The sequence below is a fragment of the Hypanus sabinus genome, chromosome 2 (assembly GCF_030144855.1).
Source record: "Hypanus sabinus isolate sHypSab1 chromosome 2, sHypSab1.hap1, whole genome shotgun sequence".
In the NCBI taxonomy this organism is placed as follows: Eukaryota; Metazoa; Chordata; class Chondrichthyes; order Myliobatiformes; family Dasyatidae; genus Hypanus; species Hypanus sabinus.
The window spans coordinates 55,410,266-55,432,280 of NC_082707.1; the positions used below are offsets into that span (position 1 = coordinate 55,410,266).

At 40.4% G+C, this 22,015-nt stretch overlaps 1 protein-coding gene across 2 annotated transcripts in view; it reads right to left on the minus strand.

Annotated features, from left to right (window-relative positions):
- The window catches only part of ect2 (epithelial cell transforming 2), a 64,881-nt gene extending 43,303 nt beyond the window's left edge, over positions 1 to 21,578 (minus strand). For both annotated transcript variants that reach the window (XM_059946209.1, XM_059946199.1), the window contains exons 1-10: positions 21,293 to 21,578; positions 18,863 to 18,939; positions 14,028 to 14,207; positions 11,382 to 11,468; positions 10,673 to 10,780; positions 10,313 to 10,386; positions 6,360 to 6,490; positions 5,538 to 5,650; positions 1,677 to 1,739; positions 1,372 to 1,588 (exon numbers count right to left, since the gene is read on the minus strand). In XM_059946209.1, the coding sequence (XP_059802192.1) occupies positions 1,372 to 1,588; positions 1,677 to 1,739; positions 5,538 to 5,650; positions 6,360 to 6,490; positions 10,313 to 10,386; positions 10,673 to 10,780; positions 11,382 to 11,468; positions 14,028 to 14,207; positions 18,863 to 18,939; positions 21,293 to 21,401 (1,159 nt within the window). In that variant the 5' untranslated portion in view covers positions 21,402 to 21,578. The remainder of the gene's footprint in view (positions 1 to 1,371; positions 1,589 to 1,676; positions 1,740 to 5,537; positions 5,651 to 6,359; positions 6,491 to 10,312; positions 10,387 to 10,672; positions 10,781 to 11,381; positions 11,469 to 14,027; positions 14,208 to 18,862; positions 18,940 to 21,292) is intronic.
- Positions 21,579 to 22,015: the final 437 nt, after the last annotated feature.

Below are 22,015 nucleotides of genomic sequence, written 5' to 3' on the forward strand. Positions count from 1 at the left end.
GACTTGCCCTGGTGCTTGTGCACCAGATCCCCGGCTATGTGTAAATAGCCTTACTGCCTTGTGGACAGCCTCAGGAGAGACGACGGCTACGGGAGTAAACCCAGACAGCAAATCCAGAGTGGAGCCCCCCCCCCCCCCCCCCAAAGGTGGCTGGATGTCTTTAAACATCCTTCCAGCAGCTCCTGTGGCCAAGCTGTTGTCAAACATATTGCTTCATAAGCTTTCCATTAGACTATACTGGTGAGGCTGGGAGGGGGAGTTTGACAACTGGACATCTCAGGATCTCCATACTTTCTGCCCGGGCTTATGATGATGCCAAGCAACAGAAAACAAAGCACTGTGGTGTATGGATGCTTATCAGATTGGGTTAAGGGCAACATTCAGTAATTCATGTTAATTAACTGTACTTGAGTACATAGAACTTAGATTCATAATGTTAGATAACAAAACCTCAAAACCATTACGAGTAATAAGAAACTGACAAACATCAGGATAACAAAATCTAATGAAATCAGAATACATATAGCAGTAAAGCAATTCAATGTGAAGTGATCTCTGTATTAGTCCAATTTTAAAAATGGTACTGGGGTAAAGAGGTTAGAAATTCTTAATACACTTTTTTCTTCCTGAATGAGGCAGGACCATGACATCATTTGGAATCTATAAAAAGGGGGACAAGCAAGTTATGCTCAGCCTTTCACAACCAATTCACCAGGGGCAGCAGTGAATTCATTTTGTGGCACCAATATAAAAGCCTGGGGACAATGGCACAAAAGTGCAGCAGGTATTGTTGCTACTACCTCACAGCATCAGCCCCAGGTTTAATCCACAACTCCATGTGAGCACTGCACATTTTTTCCAGTGACCATGCTCCAGTTTCCTCTTACATCCTTAGGACACTGTGATTGGTAATCTCTTGGCAATCATAAACTAACACTATTGTGCAACAAAATAATTGTGAAAATAGGATTGGTCTGAGAGCCATCACAGACCGTTTCCTTTTGATATAGGAAAAAAAATTACTGGGGTGTTACCAGTGATTAGAAAACAGTTGTTGACCCTTCAAACAGGGAGTACAAGGACAGTTAATCAAAAGATACAAAGAATAAGGTGATTAGCAAAAAAAAATGTGAACTTACAAAAAACAGAAACCATTTGAAGTTGATAGAAGTAGATTTAATAGGGATTATTTTTTTAAAAAGGATATGGATATTTGGAAAGTAAATCAAAATACAGGTATAAGAAGAAATTGAAGAGGGGTCAAAAGTCAGCAATTGCACAGCGGTGTCAAAGATTTTTTGTTGAGCTGTGTTATTGCATTCACATTAGTGGAATAATCCTTTGAAGGAGGAAGATAAACTATCAACCTACCTCCACAAGAGTCTGGAGTATTAGAAACATCCAACAAAGATCCCAACGAAACTGAAGCTTCTGCTGACGGCCTTTTGCATGGAGGGAAAGGCGACAAGTTATCATTCTCTCTTGTAAACTGTGCAAGTGTATCTCGCAAGCGTCGTCTCTTGCGGGTGCTATTTGGTGTGCTCAATGAAAGTAAAGACACTGACGTCTTCAATGCAGGACTTCCTGACTGCAATCAGAAAATAAAGTGCTTTTTTTGAGAAGATGCATCTTCAAAGATTAATGTGCACCATTGCAAATTTTTAAGATTGATATACCTCTTCAAACAAGTACATGGACTCTCCAGCTCTGGCATCCATCTGTATGCTTCCCCAGAACCACTAGAAAAAAAAACAACTTTAAAAACCACTGACACTTGAAAACATTTCAGAAAATGTTAACATCAACATAATAGGTCATTGTATGACAATTTTCAGAGAAACACTTGTTTTGAAAAATGGAACAGAACTGCAAAATTTTAAAGATGGGACTTAAGACTTAACTATCCAAAAAGCAAGAATTAACAGAGGACACGAACAAATGTGGAACTTTAATTAACATAACGAATCATTAAAACCTTATTAAAATATCTCATGAATAAAACACCAAGAGAAAATGAGAGGTAGTTCAAATCAGCCGAATGAAGCCCAGTGGCAGGACAGACACCACAATTCACAGCATATCAGCACCCCAGCCGAAGCTCAACCAACCACAGATCCACTGACGGACACGAGTCCAGAGCCCAACCAGCCATGGCCAGCAGCAGAAAGGAAGATGGAAGGACGGAAGCCCCAAATCTTGTGGCCTAAATCCTGCCAAAAGAATGAGTGGGAGATCATCAACACAGACCTAGTCCATCTTCTAGAAGGACTGAAGGGAAGTGTGGACAGAAAACTGGAGAAGTGGGGAGACACCATATACAGCTATGGGGTTGAGAGATTTGGTGTGAAAAAAAGAGGACACAAAGGGAACCTTCAGTCCAACCTAAGTCTAGGAGATAACTGGAAATTGAAAGACTGGTGAAGGAAAGGAGACAGTTGAGGAAACAGTGGAGGAAGTCCACAGAAGGGGAAAAGAAAGGACTCAAGGTATTACAAGCAGAAATAAAGCAGCTCTTGACAAAACTGCGAAGAGCAGAATGCTTGAGGAAGTGAATTAAGAGCAAAGAATAGGTGAGGGCAAGCTTCTACAGAGACCCTTACAAGTTCGTCAAAGGCCTCTTTGGCAAGGAGAAGAGCCAGAGTACCTGTGAGGGAACTGGAGGAGCACCTAAGGAAGACCCACTCTGACAAAGGCATAGCTAGTCACCATTCCAAATGACATGCCACCAATCCACCAACCTGAGCACCAGATGGACGCAAGGCCCCCTACATGGGGGAGGTGGAAAGTAAGCGAGCAAGATCAGCATCAGCACCAGGGCCCAATGGTGTCCCATACATGCTCTGTAAGAACACCCCTGGTGTCCTGATATACCTCCGAAATCTAATGAAGGTGGCATGGGGGAAAGGAATTATACCCAAGGCATGGCGAAGGGTGGGAGGGATATTAATTTCCAAAGAGAAGAATTCCTCAACAATCAGTCAATTCCACCAGATCAGCTTCCTGAATGTGGAAGGAAAGATCTTCTTTGGTGTCGTGGCTCAAAGACACTCAGCCTTTTTGCAGAGCAACGACTTCGTCGACACATCAGTGCAGAAAGCAGGAATACGTAGTTTCCCAGGATGTCTGGAACACACAAATGTCATCTGACACCAGATACAAACTGCCAAGAAAGAAAAGAGAGACCTGCATGTGGTCTTCCTAGATCTTGCCAATGCTTTTGGGTCAGTGCCTCACGAGACTGTGGGCAGCTTTCAACTATTTCCAGGTTCCAGAGGGCATCACAAAGCTGATCAAAGCGTACTTCCAAGTTCTGTGTCACAACACAAGATAACACCACCACATGGCAGCACCTTGAGATAGACATAATGGCAGGCTGTACCATCTCTCCTCTGGCAATTATCATGGCAACAGAGCTCATTATCCAAGCATCACAATAGGTGGTCGGAGGGAAACGCTTGAAGAATGGGCAGCATCTTCCTCCAGTCACGGCGTACATGGATGACATGACCACAGTAACAACAACAAAAGCATGCACCAAACACTTGCTGGATAAACTCCAGGGAAAGATCAAATGGGCACGAATGGAGATCAAACCCAGTAAGTCTTGCAGTATCTCAATTGTCAAAGGCCAGCTCACCGACATAAGGTTTTGTATCAACACTGAGCTAATACCAACTGTCCTGGAGAAGCCCATCAAAACCCTCAGACGTTGGTGCAACGCAGACCTCAGAGACACCGAGCAGGTGGAACAACTATGGCAGGATACAATCAGTGGCCTTAAGCTAATCAACAACATGGCTCTCACAGGGAGGTTGAAGCTTTGGTGCTTTCAGTTTGGACTGCTGCCCCGAATTATGTGGCCAATTACCATCTATGAAGTCACTATGTCTCATGCAATTCGGGTAGAGAGGCTGGTGAACCCACATGTGAGGAAGTGGCTTGGGCTACTGAGATGTCTTAGCAGCATGGGACTTTACGGGAATGGAGTCCTTTCTCTGCCAATTTCTAGCCTGGTGGAGGAAAACAAATGTGCCAAAGCAAGGCTAGAAATAACACTCAAAAAATCTTGGGACCCAATTGTAACAGGCATTGCTCCTGTTCTAGCAACAGGAAAGATATGGACCCCAGCCGCAGCAGTACTGGACACAGAAGCCGCCCTCCGACACCGGGACATAGTGGGCTATGTCCAACAGGACACAAGAGGCTGTGGCCTTGGAGTAATGAAACCTACCTGACCAAAGGCTACTACAACTGAACACCAGCACCTGGTGGTGGAGGAGGTGAGCCACCAAAAAGCATCAGCCAGATGTGCCAAAGCAACATCCTATGCCAAGGAAGGCTGCTGGATGAGGTGGGAGAGTGTTGAGGGGAGGAAAATCACATGGAGTGAGCTGTGGAGCATGGAGTCAAATAGATTGAGCTTCATCACCACTGCAACATAAGATGTCCTGCCCTCTCAAATCTTTGGCTGGGAGAGGATCCAGCCTGTCTTCTGTGTGCAGTTCCAGCATTCCTCAAGCACATCTTGGTTAGTTGCAAGACTAGTCTAATACAAGGCAGATACACCTGGTAACACAACCAACTGCTGAGGTGTTTGGCAGCTGAACTTGAGTGTAAGACAGTAACCACCAACGCCAGGCACTCAATGTCCAGACAATGGTCCCACCCTTCACCCGGGAAGGAGAGAGACCAGGGGGCCCACTGAGCGCAGCCAAGGTCTGGGAAATGTGTGTCGATTTAGGCCAGAAACTTACCTTCCCATCTGAAATTGCAACAACTAACCTGCGGCCTGACCTGGTCCTTTGGTTCAACTCCTGTTGACACGTCTCTACCACTGAGCTGATGGTCCCCTGGGAGGATGCTGTGGATTAGTCTTACGAACGGAAAAGTCTGCGATATGCCAATCTTGCAGTTAAAGCAGAGGAGCGAGGCTGGAACATAAAAGTGCGCCCAGTTGAAGTGGGGTGCAGGGGCTTTGTAGCCAGTTCCACCGTAAGGCTGCTGAGGGAAGTAGGAGTCAGAGGGCAGGCACATAGGAAGGCAATCAAAGCACTTGCTAATGCCACCGAAATGAGCAGTCACTGGCTGTGGCTGAAAAGAAGGGATGCTGTCTGGGCTGCCAAGTGACCATCGACAGACTAACCATGTGAAACACACCCAGGTCTGATCAGCCTGTGGTCGGCCTGCCTCGGCTGAGGGTGCCTTGTGATAAAAAGCCAAAACACCCAGGTGATGTCGAGGTACACAACTGAAGATGTGCCGTAATGGTAGTAACATCATTTAGTGGTCATCATTAAGAACTACTTCCACTCAGGTGCAGTGCAGAAACTTCAGGGATTGTAACATCCAGTCCTATCAGTCAAACCAAAAGAACATTTCCATGTTCAAAAGTGGAAAGAAATAAAATGAGAGAAATCAAACGAGAAATTAAAAGTGGAACATTATAACGTTAGATTAAGGTATCAAATCCCACAAAGTTCATTATTAAAATCTTCCATTCAGTTAACTGAGTATTTGTGTAACATGATATCTCTCACCTCCTGCTTAACGACAAAAATATTTTTTGATGGTTCAAATGGCAGCTGTTTTACTGAATTCTCTACCACAAGATGAGTACAAGTTTCATCAACAAGATCCAAGTACCTTCCTCCTGTAAAGGATGAGTAGGTTGCAAAATTGTTTAAAACCTGCCACTGTATTAACCAACAAAATACAGTTTCTAACTTTTAAGCTGCAGCCTCTTGCAATGCTTAATGTCTTAAAAATACACACCCACCAATATTTCAAAAAAGTTAAAAGATATTAATAACATGTATATATTAACAACAAGAATAAAACTTTGGAAGCAACACACTCAAAATGCTGGAGGAATTCAGCAGGTCAGGCAGCATCAATGGTAATGAAATAAATAGTCAATATTTCCAGCTGAGACCCTTCTTCAGGGCCTGAAAGGAAGGGAGAAGATGACAGAATGAGAAGGTTGAGGGGTAGGGAAGGAGGATAGCTAGGTGATAGCTGAAGCCAGGCAACTAGGAAAGGTAAAGGGCTAGAGAAAAAAAGAAACTGATGAGAGGAAGGAATATTACAGGAGAGTAGAGTGGACCATAGGAGACAGGGAAGGAGCAGAGGATCCAGGGAGAGGTGATATGCAGGTGAAAGGAGGCAAGGGGCCAAAGTGGAGAATACAAGAGGGGAGGGAGAGGAGAAAAAGCTGTTTTTAAACCTCAAGGAGTAGCTTGTACTAGATCAAAGAGTTTTGAATTAAATGGATTTCCCGCCAACAACCAAGATTCTATTTAAAATTTAAAAGATTAGATTTGAAAACAATCCATACAGAAAGCCGTATATTAACCACAAACCTTGCATTTCAGTCATTTCTTCCATACTTCTGAGTTCTTCATTTGAAAATCCCAGAAAAGTTAGGACACAGTCTTGAAATGGAGGGACTTTAAATTCATTTCGAAAACCTTCTTCAGTAACATGGAAATCACTATGGGACACAACTTAACTGTTAATCCTGTACAATGGTCTTTATACTACTGTATATCACTGCTCTTTCATCAGTGGAATCACATCCAGAATTTCCTATCCTTTGTTAGTTTCAACAAAAAGTCTGCTATTGTTTAAGGGACATCTCACCTCACCCTCAAGAGCAATTAAAGATTTGAGAATAATTACTGGTGTTGCCAGAGTCACCCACAACATGAAGATAGAAACTTCACTTGCCCATTTACATTTATTATCATCCATTGCCTAAGATCCCTTGGATCTGGCCCTGAACAAGTGCAAGTTGCAAGTTTAGTACTTGTGGGCACAGCGTACACCTAATACGCTGATCTTGTTCATTCAGAGTTTCTTCACGACTTTTCCAAAAAAAAAGCATCTAGTCAAATTTGATCTCCCAACTCTTGAATTCTTAAAACATTTGTGCCGTTTTGGCATGGTATCTAAAACTTCGTCAAACTCTTACAGGTCCACATTGGAGAGTTTCCTGAATGATTGCATCACAGCCAGGTACGAAAACATCATCTCCCCTCCACTGAGTACTTCTACAAGCACTGCCACAAGAAAGCAACAACCATCATCAAGGATTCCCACCATCCAAGAACATGCTCTCTTCTTGCTACTGCCACTGGATAGGAGATACAGGAGCCTCAATTCGGAACTGATTCTATGACCTATTTTCAAGACTTTACAACTCATTCTCAGTATTATTTATTCGCACAGTTGCCTTCTTTTAGACATTGGTTGTCAGTCTTCCTATAGTTTTTCCATTGATTCTCTATTTTTCTTTGTTTTACTGTGAATGTCTGCAAGAAAATAAACTTATTTATCGTACTTTGACGATAAATTTGCTTTGAACTTTGAATTCCTCTGACATTGACATTACAGAGGTAGTCTAAATTACATTAAGAACTGTATTAAAGCAATGTTAAAGCAAACAAGTTCTAAATGAGCAACAGATGTCAAATGTTCCTGCAATGAACACAATCCCAAGTGCATTATCACAAACAAGAGAAAATCTGCAGGTGCTGGAAACTGAGCAACACACATAAGATGCTGGAGGAACTCAGCAGGCTAGACCACATCTATGGAAAAAAGTGCAGTAGACATTTCAGGCCAAAACCCTTCGGCAGGACTGGAGAAAAATAGGCTGAGGAGTAGATTTGAAAGGTTGGGGGTGAGGGGGGGGGGGGAGAGGAGAGAGAAAAACATCAGGCGAAAGGTGAAACTTGTATGGAAGGGATGAAGCCAAGAGCTAGGAAGTTGATTGGTGAGAGGCAGAAGACCATGAAAGAAAGAAAGGTCAGGGGAGAGAGCACCAGAGAGGCGACAGGTAGGCAAGGGGATGGGAAATGGTGAAGTGGGGGGAGGGGAAGGAGGGCGGAGAGAAGAAAGGCATTACTGGAAGTTTGAGAAATTGATGTTCATGCCATCAGGTTAGAAGCTACCCTAACAGAATACAAGGTGTTGTTCTTCCAACCCAAGTATGGCCTTAACCCAACAGTGGAGATGACCACGGATGGGCATATGGGAATGGGAAGTGGAATTAAAATGGCTGACCACTGTGAGATCCCGCTTGTTCTGGTGGATAAAGCGTAGATGCTTGGCAAAGTGGACTCCCAATCTACTTTGGGTCTCACCAATATACAAGAGGCCACACTGGGAGCACCGAACATAGTATATGACCCCAGCAGCCTCTCAGGTGAAGTGTCGCCTCACTTGGAAGGACTGTTTGGGGCCCTTAAGGACTGTGAGGGAGGTGGTGTAGGGTCGTTTGCAAGGATAAGTGACAGGAGGGAGATCAGTGGGGAGGGACCAATGGACAAGGGAGTTCATAGGAAGCACTTCTGGTATGACCCGAAACGTTGACTGCACTCCCCTCCTCACCATAGATGCTGCCTGGCCTGCTGAGTTCCTCCAGCATTTTGTGTGTTACTCAGGTGCATTATGCCTCTTCTCTTACTTAACTATAATTTTAAAGTACGCTTGAATGAAACTAGAAATGGGTTCAAATTTAGCCAAACTGGTTGAAAATTGCTTCTAAAGGAGTAGCCATGACACCTCATCTGAACGTTATATTAAACTAAACTTTGATTTGTTGATTTTTCCATGTAGGTTCCATCCTATTTAGAATTTTTGTTTCTACAACCAAAGATTCTCTTATTTTTGGTGAACAGTATACTTTTGCAAGATGTGCATAGTCTAATAATCTTATTAATTTCCATCCCACCCAATAACACAATCCAAAAGTTGTCCCAAAAGTTCTAATATCACCATTCCTCTCCACACCTCTTTTCAAAATGTTCTTTTACTGAAGAAAAACTGCATAGAGATTCATAGTGAACACCCATTTATTGTGGAGATCATTGATTTATTGCAGACGTCAATGCTACTTAAATTTGTATGGCCACACTCCCTCCCACCAACCCAAAAAATTAACCCCCCCCCCACTGCTATATTAAGATATTACTGCATTTTCAGATTACTCCTTATTTATAAGGTACTTCACATCTTTAATTTTGAAAGGAATTAATTGACTGTTTCTTATTCCCCACTATTAAATATTTTCAAATACAAACACTTCACTATAAAACACTAATTAGTGCAAAGCAAAATTTGATTTACCTTAAAGTACATAAAGCAAAATTTACCTTTGCTTGGAAAAAGATATACTGGCCTTGGAGGCAGTGCAGTAGAGGTTCAATAGGTTCAATTAGCCAATAAGGAGAGATCAAGTCACCTTGAACTATACTCACTGGAATTCAGAGAATAAGAGGGGATCTTTTGAAAGAGACTGATAGAGGCAGAAAAGTTGTTTCCATTGGTAGGCGAGACTAGAACTAGGGTACATAGTGCCAAGATTGGAGAGAGTAGATTTAGAATGGAGTTGAGAAGGAACTGCTTTTCCCAGGGAGTAGTGAACCTGTAGGATATCCTGTCCAGGGAAGCAGTAAAGACTAACTCATTAATTACATTGAAAACAAAGGAATTAAGGGTTCAGGAAAACTTTTAGGTGGAGTTGAGTTTACAGCCAGATCAGCAATGCTCGTATTGAAAAGCAGAACAGGCTCAATAGACAGATGGTCTACCTACTCCTGCTCTTATTTCTTATGTTCTTATGGTTGATTAACAAACACAATTGCACCACAGATCACTAATTCGTACTAGGGCTCTTGTTCTCCCATTTATAACATTCATCATTATATATGCCACTTAACTTTATTTAAAAATACAAAGCTCAGACTTTATCTTGCAAAACCAGAAACTGGCATGAGTCACTGCCCTCCCTGCTAAAGCATGCTTATGTGCTAGCAAGCTGGGTGCCCTCAGGTGGCCTTTTGCCCCCATAATATAAACCACTCCATGAGCTGTTGCAGAGATTGGGCTCAAGGATTCAACTTGGCTGACAAAGTAACTACTAGCCATTGCTGGAGACAGGTAGTAGCTGCTGCACATATAGACTGCTCTGATCCTATAGATTCTCAAATGATTATCTGTTGGACATGAAGGAAGCTGCAGCCTCCCCTTCTTTATGTTCTTCTACAATCAGATTGTTATCATACAGAAACCTCAGCTGAGAATTGGGATGCAAAATTAGAGAGAACACAGCAGTTTCATGCAAAATGATACAAGAGACTGCAAATTCTGGCAATCTTGGGATAGTTCCCCAGAGAATTCCTTATTTACCATTCACAAAGTATCATTTCAATTGCAGAGTGATCAAGAATTCAAAAAACTGGGAAAAAAGTAACAGACATTTCTTTAAAAATAAAATAACAATAATTTTATGACAACTATGAAGACTCACATTTCATCTCTCCTTTCCCAAGCCTTTAAAATCCATTCTGCTTTCATAATTGGAGTCCCCATGCCTACAGCAGCCTGTAATTAGTAATACATAATCTTCAACTTTTATTAACATTTGTTCCATTATTTTTGCTTCTACTGCAAATATGTCAACTGCTTTTTAATCAGTCTGTCAAAACACACCCACACCAAGGTAGCCCAATCAGTACATTTACTCACCCTCCACCCTAATGCATCTTACTTTAAAAATAAACTTGCAATATTTTCTAACCTATAGCTATTTTAACTGTATCCAGATATTATCCAAAATGCCATATTTACCACAATTTACAAAGTATTTCAAATTAAAAATGTTCCATACCCTGAATTTGTCGCTTTGGGTAGAATGTGCCACAAGATGTGTTATTTTACCACTGTATTCCTTTCGAATGGTTGCTCCCATATGATGTGCCAGTTCAACAAGAATAAGCTTCAATAGAAGGACGGAGAAATTATGGTATTTGTATAAATATAATCAAGGCTGATTATGATTCTATTTATGCTATTTGTTTCGAACAAATGCTAGAAACCAATTATCTGGAAACTATCTTAATTGGAGTAAATATTTCCTATAAAAAGGCATTCTACTACAAATCATAAGCACCAAATGTAAAATGAAAAGCAAAAGTAGTTGCAACTTACTGGTAGAACTGGTCTGTCAAAGGGATCTACAAACAGAATTACAGGTGCAAAATATTGCCAACTATTGACAGCAAAGAGCTAATGAAAGTACAGTTCGTCAAATTTCAAAACAATTAATCCACTTTTTTTTCTAGGAAAGCAATATTTTGTGTTATTATCGGAGATGAATTGCAAATAGTCAAAAATGCAAATTCCTTAGAGATACTTTACTGATACATGATTTAAGAATTAGTTTCCAAAACTCTACAGGCATAACTCAAAACAAGAAAAAGTCTTGGGTTGAAATAGCATTGCATTTTTGAACAAAGTGACAATTAACACCATCATAATCTTTGTAATTCAATGCTTTTTAACATTATTTCAGTCAATACAAAAGAGTAAGCTCTTACCAGTTTCTCTTTCTTGAATCCAGTGAAACACAAAACGAGATCCAACATACACGTACAGTACAATGGCCGTGATGTGAAAGGCAAAGGCTTCATGGAACAAATCAACAGTATGTTCATTAAAATTACTTTGGAATATGATACTTAAGCTGCAAAGTAGGCAAAAGTCAAAATGCAAGATTCTCTTTACTGTAAAATTTCAGGTTTTCATCCTCGAAATTTGAACTATTATATCCTTCATAATGTTGCATTTATATTTCAAAGACATTTAGATTCAAGTAAATGTAGTACTACTTGCATACAAGCTCCTGAAGCTGCATTGTTCAGCACAAGTTATTTTTGAACAATCGAGTCCAATGGAGCAGATACTTCATAAAGGCGGCACAAACAGGCACTCAAACAAAGCTAATTCCTCTCAACAGCTCAAGACTATTCATGATTCTCATAGATAATGGCAGATGCTATTCATGGAGTCACTTGGGAAAACTTGCATTGAAGTCATTTTGTCCTTGAACTTTTTCCAGTATATGTTATCTTCTCTGTGAGTTAAAATCTCTGATACCAAAGATATTGGTATTTTTGGCATTGGCATTGCTAAAAATCATGCTAATTTGGAGCACTGTTCTGTGCACTCACTTTCCACTTCACATCATCTACACCATCAGAAATGTAACTTTTTTCATTAACTAAGGACTGGCATTGGGGGAAATCAGCATTAAAGGTAATTCAACAAATTACAGACAACAGCATTAACCACAAGTACCAAAATGAAAGCACAATTTATACAGAAAGTGTATGTATGATAAAACACCATTTAGTAGGAGGAATCAGAGCAGAAACCATATATTTTACTGTAAGGTGAACAGTAACTTAGACAAAAATCAGCTTTTTGAAAAAAATAAATTTTTCTGTTTATGGACATCAATAGCAAAGCCAGCATTTCGTGTTCACCTTTTATTGTCCTCAATCATACATACATTTGCACATTAGAAACTTAAAAAGAACTTACAATGGTGATGTCCCCCTACACTTCCTGCCCCTACTTTCAGTGATGAAAGATTCAAGTTTAGGGAGTGCTGCCTGTGTGATTTGGTTGAGAAAAACAGCAAAGCTCATCGATGGCATATACTGCAGCACAGTAAACTAGGAGCAGAGAGAACAAATGTTTATTGCGGCGGATAGAGCGCCAAGTCAGAAGGAAGGTGCTACTGAAGCTGGTCTCAACCAAGTCAATGGAAAGAGCTCCAGCATCCACTTCACTTCCATTTTGTAGATGAGGGTAAGAATTAGCAGAAGGTAAATTATATACTAAAGAATATTCAGCCTTTCACTTAACCTTGTTTCCACATTATTCACCACCCAACTGAGTTTCTGCTCAACCACAAATGTCGATGTCTGACAGAAGGTGGTGGTAAGAAAATGATTCAGAAATAGTATTGCTACTGAATGCCAGGAGAAGGTAGTTAGAAGATTCTCCCTGTTAAGATGTTAATTGTGTGGTAATTTTATCCCTCCAATTTTACTTGTCCATGCCTAACTATTGGCCAGAATTGTGAATGAAGATATATTAGAGAAGTATCTCATGAAGGAATGATAGAAAGTCAAATACCAAGAGAATAAGGTTCAGTTACAACTTTGAGATGCAATTAGCACAGAGAAAACAAATAAGACGACTGGTGGGCTCATCAGTCTGTAAGAATATGGCCAGGGGAGCCAATTACAGAATTTCACGTGTCTAAATTTAAAATCCATTTGCGAAACAAAAAACAACTGAGTGTTATCCAGAGCGTATGACAAGGAGGCCAAAATTTCAAGGTGACTAAAGCTCATAACGGCAGTGCATTTGCAACCAAAGGCATTCAGGTCAGCAAGCACTCCACAGAAACTAATATAGTTTCTTATTTTTATTCAGTATTAGAACAACTTTATATAACAAAAGTAAAGTAAGAGGAGAATGAGTTATCTTAATTGCACAAAAATTGATGGCTTCTTTTAATTTGTGTGTAATACCCTGGAAAAGGTTTCACTGCTAATGTAATAGTTTTTCAGTAGCAGCAGTGTTTGGATTATAGATAGAGATAACGGGGCTTTGGAATGTGCGCCATCCAATGAATGGAGTAATTTTTTCTTGTTGTGTGCCGAGAACAAGGTGATCTGGGTCTTTTGATCGGCGAGAGATGGAGAGAGAAGATGCCTGAGGAGAGGTCGTAGTCAGCAGGACGGAGTGAACTTGGAGTGGGGCCGAGAGTCAACGAAGTCAGGGGACAATTGAAAGAGGACCAACGGAAGGGGAAACCATGAGCTCCATCACGTGCATTAAAATGGGTTCTTTTCTTTTTGTTTTCTTTACTAACCCTTTAGTCAAATTAATTAATTATAAAGCTAAATCGTTTAATTGCAAATGGTGTACAGTGTTTTGTGGTACTGATTTGAAATGAAGGAACCAATCACACAGCATCCACACAAACAAGAGGTTTTGCATCTCACACTCCACATGTTCGGCAGGGCCAAAGATCATCTTCCCTAGACTAACGCTGCTGGCCAAACCCAAGGGTTACATTTGGATTAACAGTCAAAGGTTCTCTTTTTAATCACTATTCAAGCTTTGCAATCACTATTTATGATACATGAAATAATGTTGATTCTTACCTGTCCTTTCCTTGCACAGCAAAGTATAACAGGTGGTCCCAAGATTCTTGTGCCCATCTTACGCAAAGTGTCATAAGGCTGGCCATCAAATTCTTTCAATACAACAAGAGTCTCAAATTCAGGATTTTTGTTTTCAAAACCATCCACCGTTTCTGATTTAATATATGGCAGTTCCATTTCCTATATTGTGAATATGAACGTAAACAAAGGATGAACAACAAAGATTTTGTGCACCGCTGCTGCAAATATAAAAGCCCAAGAAAGGCATTAATATACCATTTGGCCCTTAGTGTTTGCACTACCATTATATATCGTCACCTCAGCACCACTTTCTTGCACTAAACCAGGGGTCGGCAACCCACGGCTCCGGAACCGCATGCAGCTCTTTCATCTCTGTGCTGCGGCTCCCTGTGGCTTTGGAAAATAAATGATGAGTATTTAATTAAAATGTATTTTATGTTAGTTTGTTAGTTTTTGAAATATAATTCTAAATTTGAAGATTATGGTGATCTTGTACAATCTAAATAAAACGTGTTTTTTTGTCGCTATTAATATACGTCACCACTGCCAATGCCTGACACCCGCCAGTTCGCGATTTCTTTAATTTTTCGATCCAAGGTAGGCGAACTATGGAGAATTCTAAAAAAAGAAAAGTGACTGAAGAAAACACAACGTTTAATGATACGTGGGCAGATTCATTTGCTTTCAGTGCTGACGAGAATGATTTACCGGTATGCTTAATATGCAATGAGAAACTAGCAAACAAGAAAAAGTCAAAATTCGCAAGACATTTCCAGCAAACACGCAGACTTTGCTCAAAAATATCGGGATGGAGATGAGAGAAAAAAAGCCATTTCAGAATTGATGCAGAAGGTTGAGCTGAGCAAAAATCATTTCAAGAAGTGGATGAAGTCTGGAAAATCAACTACATATGCTAGTTTTGTTGCCACTCAGGAAGTAGTCAGGCACGGGAAGCAGTTTACAGATGGTGAATATATAAAAGAATCTTTCATTAGGATTTCAGAACATCTATTCACGGACTTTAAAAACAAGAGTGAAATTGTGCAGAAAATCAGGGATATGCCCCTCTCTGCAAAGACTGTCAAAGACAGAACCATAAAAATGGCAGAAGACATCACAAGACAGCAAATTAAAAACATCAATTCAGCTGTGGCCTACTCGATTGCCTGTGATGAGTCTAAAGACAAAGGTGATATTGAACAAATAGCACTGTTCTGCCAGTATGTAAACTCTGCTTGGCCTCAGGAAGAAATAATTGAGTTGATACCTCTAAAAGGTCAAACACGGTGGGGAGGACATCTGTGAGGCTGTCTTGAATTGTTTAAGAGCCAAAGGAATAAAGACCACCCACCTGGTGTCTGTAGCTACTGATGGGGCAACAAGTATGACAGGAGCATACATGAGATTTGTGGCTTTTACCGCAGAAGTTGCTGGGCAGAAAGCTGCTGACTTTTCACTGCATCTTGCACCAAGAGGCATTGTGCGCTCAAACATTTCCTCCGGAATGCACAGAAGTAATGGATGTTGTCATTCAGATTGTCAATAAAATAATGGCAAAATGTTTAAATCACCGTCAATTCCGTTTGTTACTGGACAAGCTGGAAAGCACATATTCTGATCTCCTGCTGCACAACAAAGTCCGGTGGTTGTCCAGAGGGGAGGTGTTGAAACGCTTTGTCGCATGTCTGGAAGAAGTGAAAACTTTCCTGGGCAGCAATGGGCTCACCCTTCCTGAGCTGGAACAGCCAGAGTGGCTGTAAAAGCTACACTTCATGGTAGACATGACAGCGCACCTGAACACGCTGAACACAGCTCTTCAGGGGAAAGGACGCACAGCCCTGCACATGTTGGAAGATGTTTTGGCATTCGAGCACAAGTTGACAGTGCTTGCCAGAGATTTACAGAAAGGCACATTGTCTCACTTCCCCAATTTGAGAGTTCAAACAAACTCACGACATGATAAATTCGGAGTATTTACATTTTGCAATCAGTGCAATGCAAACATCGTTTGGGAAACGCTTCTGTGAGTTCAGAGGAAAAAAAACACATTATCCTTCCCGGTCACTCCCCTAAGCATCGATCCATCCCTACTGAATACGACTGCATTGGCAGGTGTGAGTCAACCTGATCTTGAGATGGAACTGGCCGACGTAGACGACAAAGACATATGGGTGTCCAAGTTTAGACGCTTGACAGCAGACCTTGAAGATGTTGCCCGTCAGAAGGCCGTTCCTGCTCAGAATCACAGATGGAGTGATATTGAAAACCTCCCCAAACCGGACAAACTTGTGTTCGAAACATAGAATGCTATCCCCGACATTTATGTAAACATTAAAAAGTATGCGCTTGGAGTCCTGTCGATCTTTGGATCCACATATGTATGTGAGCGGGTGTTCTCCAACATGAACTTTATTAAAAACAAACATCGTGCACGCCTCACAGATGACAGCTTGCGATCCTGTGTAAAGATGAAGGTGACGTCATACAGCCGTGATGTGCAGACGCTGTGCGCTGAGGTCCAGGAGCAGAAATCCCATTAACCAAGTATGATAAATATTTTAATTTCCTATTATTTTACGTATATTCAAATGTTTTCATTGTTCAGTGAAATAGTACTTTTATTTTCAGGTTGACAGCTGGCTGACGTTATTTTTGGTTTGCTGCTGGCGGACAATTTACGTTCGGCGTTTTTCATAAATACAAGAAGGACTCAAATAGATTGAGTATTTTACTTAAAAGTAACCTTCAACCCAACGTCTTTTTTTCGGAGTTCAAAATGTTTTTGTTGCATGCAGAAATGTAATTTCGTTTTCTCTGCAGGAGTTCATCGATTTCATAAATGCAACACATTATAGTTTGTTTATACATAGCATAAAGGCAAAAAAAAACGTAGTATGTAGTGTTATTTCATTTTAATTGTCAAATGGGTTTTGTGGCTCCCAGTGTTTTCTTTTCTGTGAGAAACAGGTCCAAATGGCTCTTTCAGTGGTAAAGGTTGCCGACCCCTGCACTAAACCAATCTCTCTCAATTTCCTTAGTAAACATGTATCTATTATGTGTCTCAAATTTACTTAACAGCTTGTTTCAGTGAGAGAATTTCAGAGATCCAGTACTGACCGGATGAGGAAATTTCTTCTCATCAGCCCTGAAATCTATCCCATCAAACCTGGAAAGAATTTTGTACAGTATGTTTCAATGAGAATGTCTGTTATTCTTCGCATTTCAGTGTAGCATATATCCAACTCGCTTAACTACCACTCATATGACAATTTTGCCATTGCAAGAATCTGTTCACTAAACATTCACTACATCTCAGCTCTTACAAGTATACCTTTCGTCAGAGAAGAGACCAGTGTGACATCTTCCAGATTTAATCTCATCAGGATTGCTTATAATTGGAGAAGTCTATTCATGGACCAAAAGGCCTATACATTACTCATCTTTATATTTCATGCTGAATCAGCATGTTAACTTTCAGTAATTCAAGACAAGAGCACATAGTGAAGTGGAACATGCTTCTAAGAACATCAATACTAATCATATTTATAATGGATTTCACCAACTGATGTCCCAACTTGCTATTTGGCATACTTTCCTTCCCCTTCATCATAGGACCTTCCATTTCTTTAACTGCCTATTAATAAAGTAAAACACTAAATTTAGAAGTTAAAACACTATTATACATAAAGGTGCAAAATAGTAGCTGACCTGGAAAGGTTATCCCCTACCCTGTGGTTACACAGCTCATTAAAACTCACAACTGCAACCTCATTAAATGAGTTATGGCTTGGTGCCCATCTTAAATTAAACTTTCTCCTTGATAAAACACAGCACAAAGGAAGATGTGATTAGAGTGATAAGAAAGGGTGATAAGAAAGACAAGAACTTTACTGATGACTAAAATTCAAAGTAAACTCCAAAATGTAAAATAAATAGCAGGACCTAAAAAGGCAAATTGTTCAAGTGGACTGCATTACATCTACTTGTTGAAATGTCGTAACATATAACGCATTAATATTTCTGTTCTAGCTATTGCTAGCTCAGACAGTACATCTAAAATCTTTAATTTGAAACAATTCACAAAAAGATAGATAGGTAGATACTTTATTCATCCCCAAGGGGAAATTCAACATTTTTCCAGTGTCCCATACACTTATTGTAGCAAAACTAATTACATAAGTACTTAACAATATAAATATGATATGCATCTAAAATCACCCTCCCAAAAAGCTTTAATAAATAGCTTTTAAAAAGTTCTTAAGTAGTTACTAAAGTGCATTGAGTGGTAACTTAAACTCAGTCCTAACCCTGGCACTTTAACATGTCTTGCCCCTGGTGGTTGAATTGTAGAGCCGAATGGCATTGAGGAGTAATGATCTCTTCATCCTGTCTGAGGAGCATTGCATTGACAGCAACCAGCCGCTTCAGCTGCATCATTTAGCTTAAAATAACTGACCAAACTTACTATTTTCAAGAATAATTTAACAAATATACTTCTCCAGTTATAACTTAAAGAAAATGTCTATTCCCCCACCCAAACACATTTCACAGGCTACCTAATATTAATTGAAATCCTAAACATAACAAGAATTGATTTTTACAAAGATTTATTTGTCATTAATAGAAAATTACAACTATCAGATATAATAGTCCAAGATGCAAAAACAATTCTCATTGTCTTTGAGAATTGTTCTTGCATATTGATGACCTATTTATCAGATTGTTTTATATGGGCATTTTAGGAATAACTCTTGCTAATGAAATGGACTATCATAATGAACAATCATGAGTGCAGTTTCAAACCTGATTATTACCTTCAAAGCTTTCAGAATCTCTTCACTATCCCCAGCCTTTCCTATTAGCACAACTTTTGTTCGAATCTGAGGTATATCTGCAAAGCAGGAATAAATAAATAACAGTCGATACAACATGGCATTGAGTAAAGCCAGTCTTTAAATGAAGGTTCAGAGAACTACAAAAGGTGAAAAGAATTTAGTATTTATTCAAATGAATGCATATTGCCTTCAAAAAGCTGATATGTTCACTTCATGATAAACCAGAAGGGAATATTCACATGGCTCAACATGTGTGAGGAACTTCTTCCAAGGAGACCTCTTCTATGGGTTCCAAAGTGAAACCAATGTGAGATCTATACACACTGCCACAAATAGAGCAGTCATTGCTTAATTGGCAAATGAGCAAGGTGAATAGGAGTTACGGCACTCCACCTGCAAACCTCACTGGGCTTCTAAAATGAGTTTTACACAGATCAATAGGAAATCTATTCTACACTCTATGATCTAGAGACAGAACACAATTGGAAACATTGGGGAATAGTACTGACATTCAGGAAGCAAATTACAAACATGTAAATTCTTACTAGGTATGGTGCGAGATTATGTGCAAGGAACAAACCAAATTCTATATTAGACAAAAGGTGACTTGCACATAAGATAACACATATCTTTCAACACATCTTAAAGTACCTTTAGTAATACAACAAACAAGATGCTGAAGGAACTTAGCAGACAGGGTCTGTGGTCGAGAAGGATAATCAGCACATCAGGTTGAACTGAAGGGAGATAACCAGTTTGAAAAAGTGAAGGGCTGGAAACAAAGGATAGGTCGATCCATATTTTCTAATAAATTATGTCTACTGTTCAATTTTATTTTTTGAATTTATTAAAGCTTGACAGCCCTGCTAATAACAGTATTCCCAAAATGTTGCAAGGCTGTGCCAACATTGATAAAGAGAAAGCCATATCCCAATGGTTGGCAACTTGTGGGGAGGGGGGAGAGAAGAGGGAGATGAAGGCAATAAAATTGTCTCCTGGTAACAAAGTGACAACGTACAAATGATTTATTTTCCAACTTTGACTAAAGGAAGTTTTTTTGCTTAGCAGAAAACTTAACACACCTTCTCCCCCCCCCCCCCACCCCGTGAAATGGTGCCACTGGTTCAATTACATCCACCACAGAGATCAGATTGAATTCATTTCAAGTCTTCATGAAGACAGGGATTTTATTCAAAAGGAATGCACAGGAGAACTAGTCTGGAGTTCAGTGCTCAAGCATCTAGTAGACCCAGAATTTTCACAAAATAAAAAAAACACAAAATTACTGAGGTCGAAAATGCTGAAGGCTTAGGTCAGACAGTATCAAGGTTCCCACCTTCTCACTCAAACCTACAGAGTATTTTAATGCCTCCATCAGTAAAAATGACGTTTATAGATGAAGCTTCTTTTTAAAAATGCCACCTTAGGATATTCAGCTGCATGTTGATTTCCACGATTTTTCAGATTCTCAGCGGTCACTTTCTTTTGTTTTTTTTATTGTTGCCTCCAATAACAAACGAGTGTTTTGCTGAGGGAGTCAGATACGGCCAGGTCGCATCTATGTTAAAGAGTATTCGGGCCGAAGACCTTTCAGCAGGGAATTCTGTACTCTTTTCCATGGATGCTGCCCAACCTGCTGATTTCCTCCAACATTTTGTGTGCTGCTTGGATTGCCAACATCGGCAGATTTTCTCCTGCTTTTGGTGGGGAAAAAGACAGGTTCCCCCAATATGAATCCTCTACTTGAATAAGGTTTAATAACTTAAAGTCTGCTAGCCAAATCCAACTAAGTAAACCAAACTAAAAGAATAGTCCATGCGCAATTTTATCAGTACCAAAGACAAAAGTAGACCATGGTACTTAAGTGAGCCAGTTGTTGGAGAAACCCTGGAACAGAGCCAACTCTCTTAACGTAACACATTCCTTAATCCTTGCAAAAGCATTCAAGACATTTCTAAATATAATTACCCTCGCATTTGAGATCTTTCTAGAAGTACTAAAACTGAACGCAGCGATTAGACTTACGGGTTCTATTAATCCTCTGCTGGATGTTTCACAATGAGCAAATTCTGTTTTTCAATGGAAAATTCGGGGATATGAATTCGAACTTTGCAGTGATTGCTTGATGTAGGAAAATACAATATATAGCAATTACACAAAGAGAAAGCAAAATCATAAAATGCTGGATACCAGGTCTACGTCACCCATTTACAGACGGAATTTGTAACCGCAGCGTAAGAAACGCGGCATTATAATTTACTTAATGATGAACTCTTTCGTGTTAAATGCAGATTAGCGATAAGCATCGGCTGCTACTGCCGTAGGGATTTCCAGCAGGTGGTGGCGATGAAGCGCTACAAAAAGACAAAAAAAAGGGCATCGCCCCTTTCAGAACTAGACCTCCATTACCTTCAGCAAACAAACACCCCTTGGAAACGTCGTCAAAGCGCGAATCACTGGCGGAGCAGTCGACCAGCAGGCTCCCGGCGCTGGAGGACACCGCACTCCACTGCGCCATTATCGGCCGCCCTCACTCGGTTCTCCGGCTCGGCCCGCTACCTGCCGACAACTTATAAACAGCCCACCTCAGCGCCGGCGCTGCAGCCAGACTCAGCCGTTCGGATTTGGCCCAACGACGAAATTCAAAATCCCAACCAACCTCAGAAGCGGCCATCTCATTGGTCCCCACTGATATCCTCTCGAGAGGCGAGAGTAACCTTCTCCTGATTGGCTGCCTTCGGGACCTCCGACAACCTCCAGTCTGTGATTGGGTACAACGATGGTAAATCCGACGGACCGGCCCTTCGCCGCCCTCCAGTGGTAAATACAGGGTAAGAAAAATAGCGAATAGTCTGTGGAAATCTAATGGAAACACTAAGTTCGGTGTACAGATTTTTATTTTAGTTTGCCAGAAGTTAGTTGATCTTCCGGTACATCCAGATGTGTGCAAGGGAACGCTGTTAATTGGTACAATCCAAATCGAAGGAGTACATGCTAAGATGGTATTGAAACGTAGTGCAGGTAACACAACGGCTTTGTGGGGAAGAACAATCGTCTCTCTATCATTAGTCATTGAAGGAATAAGTTATATAGAATCCTCTCAAAGTCTGGGACACCGCAAAAGGGTACATG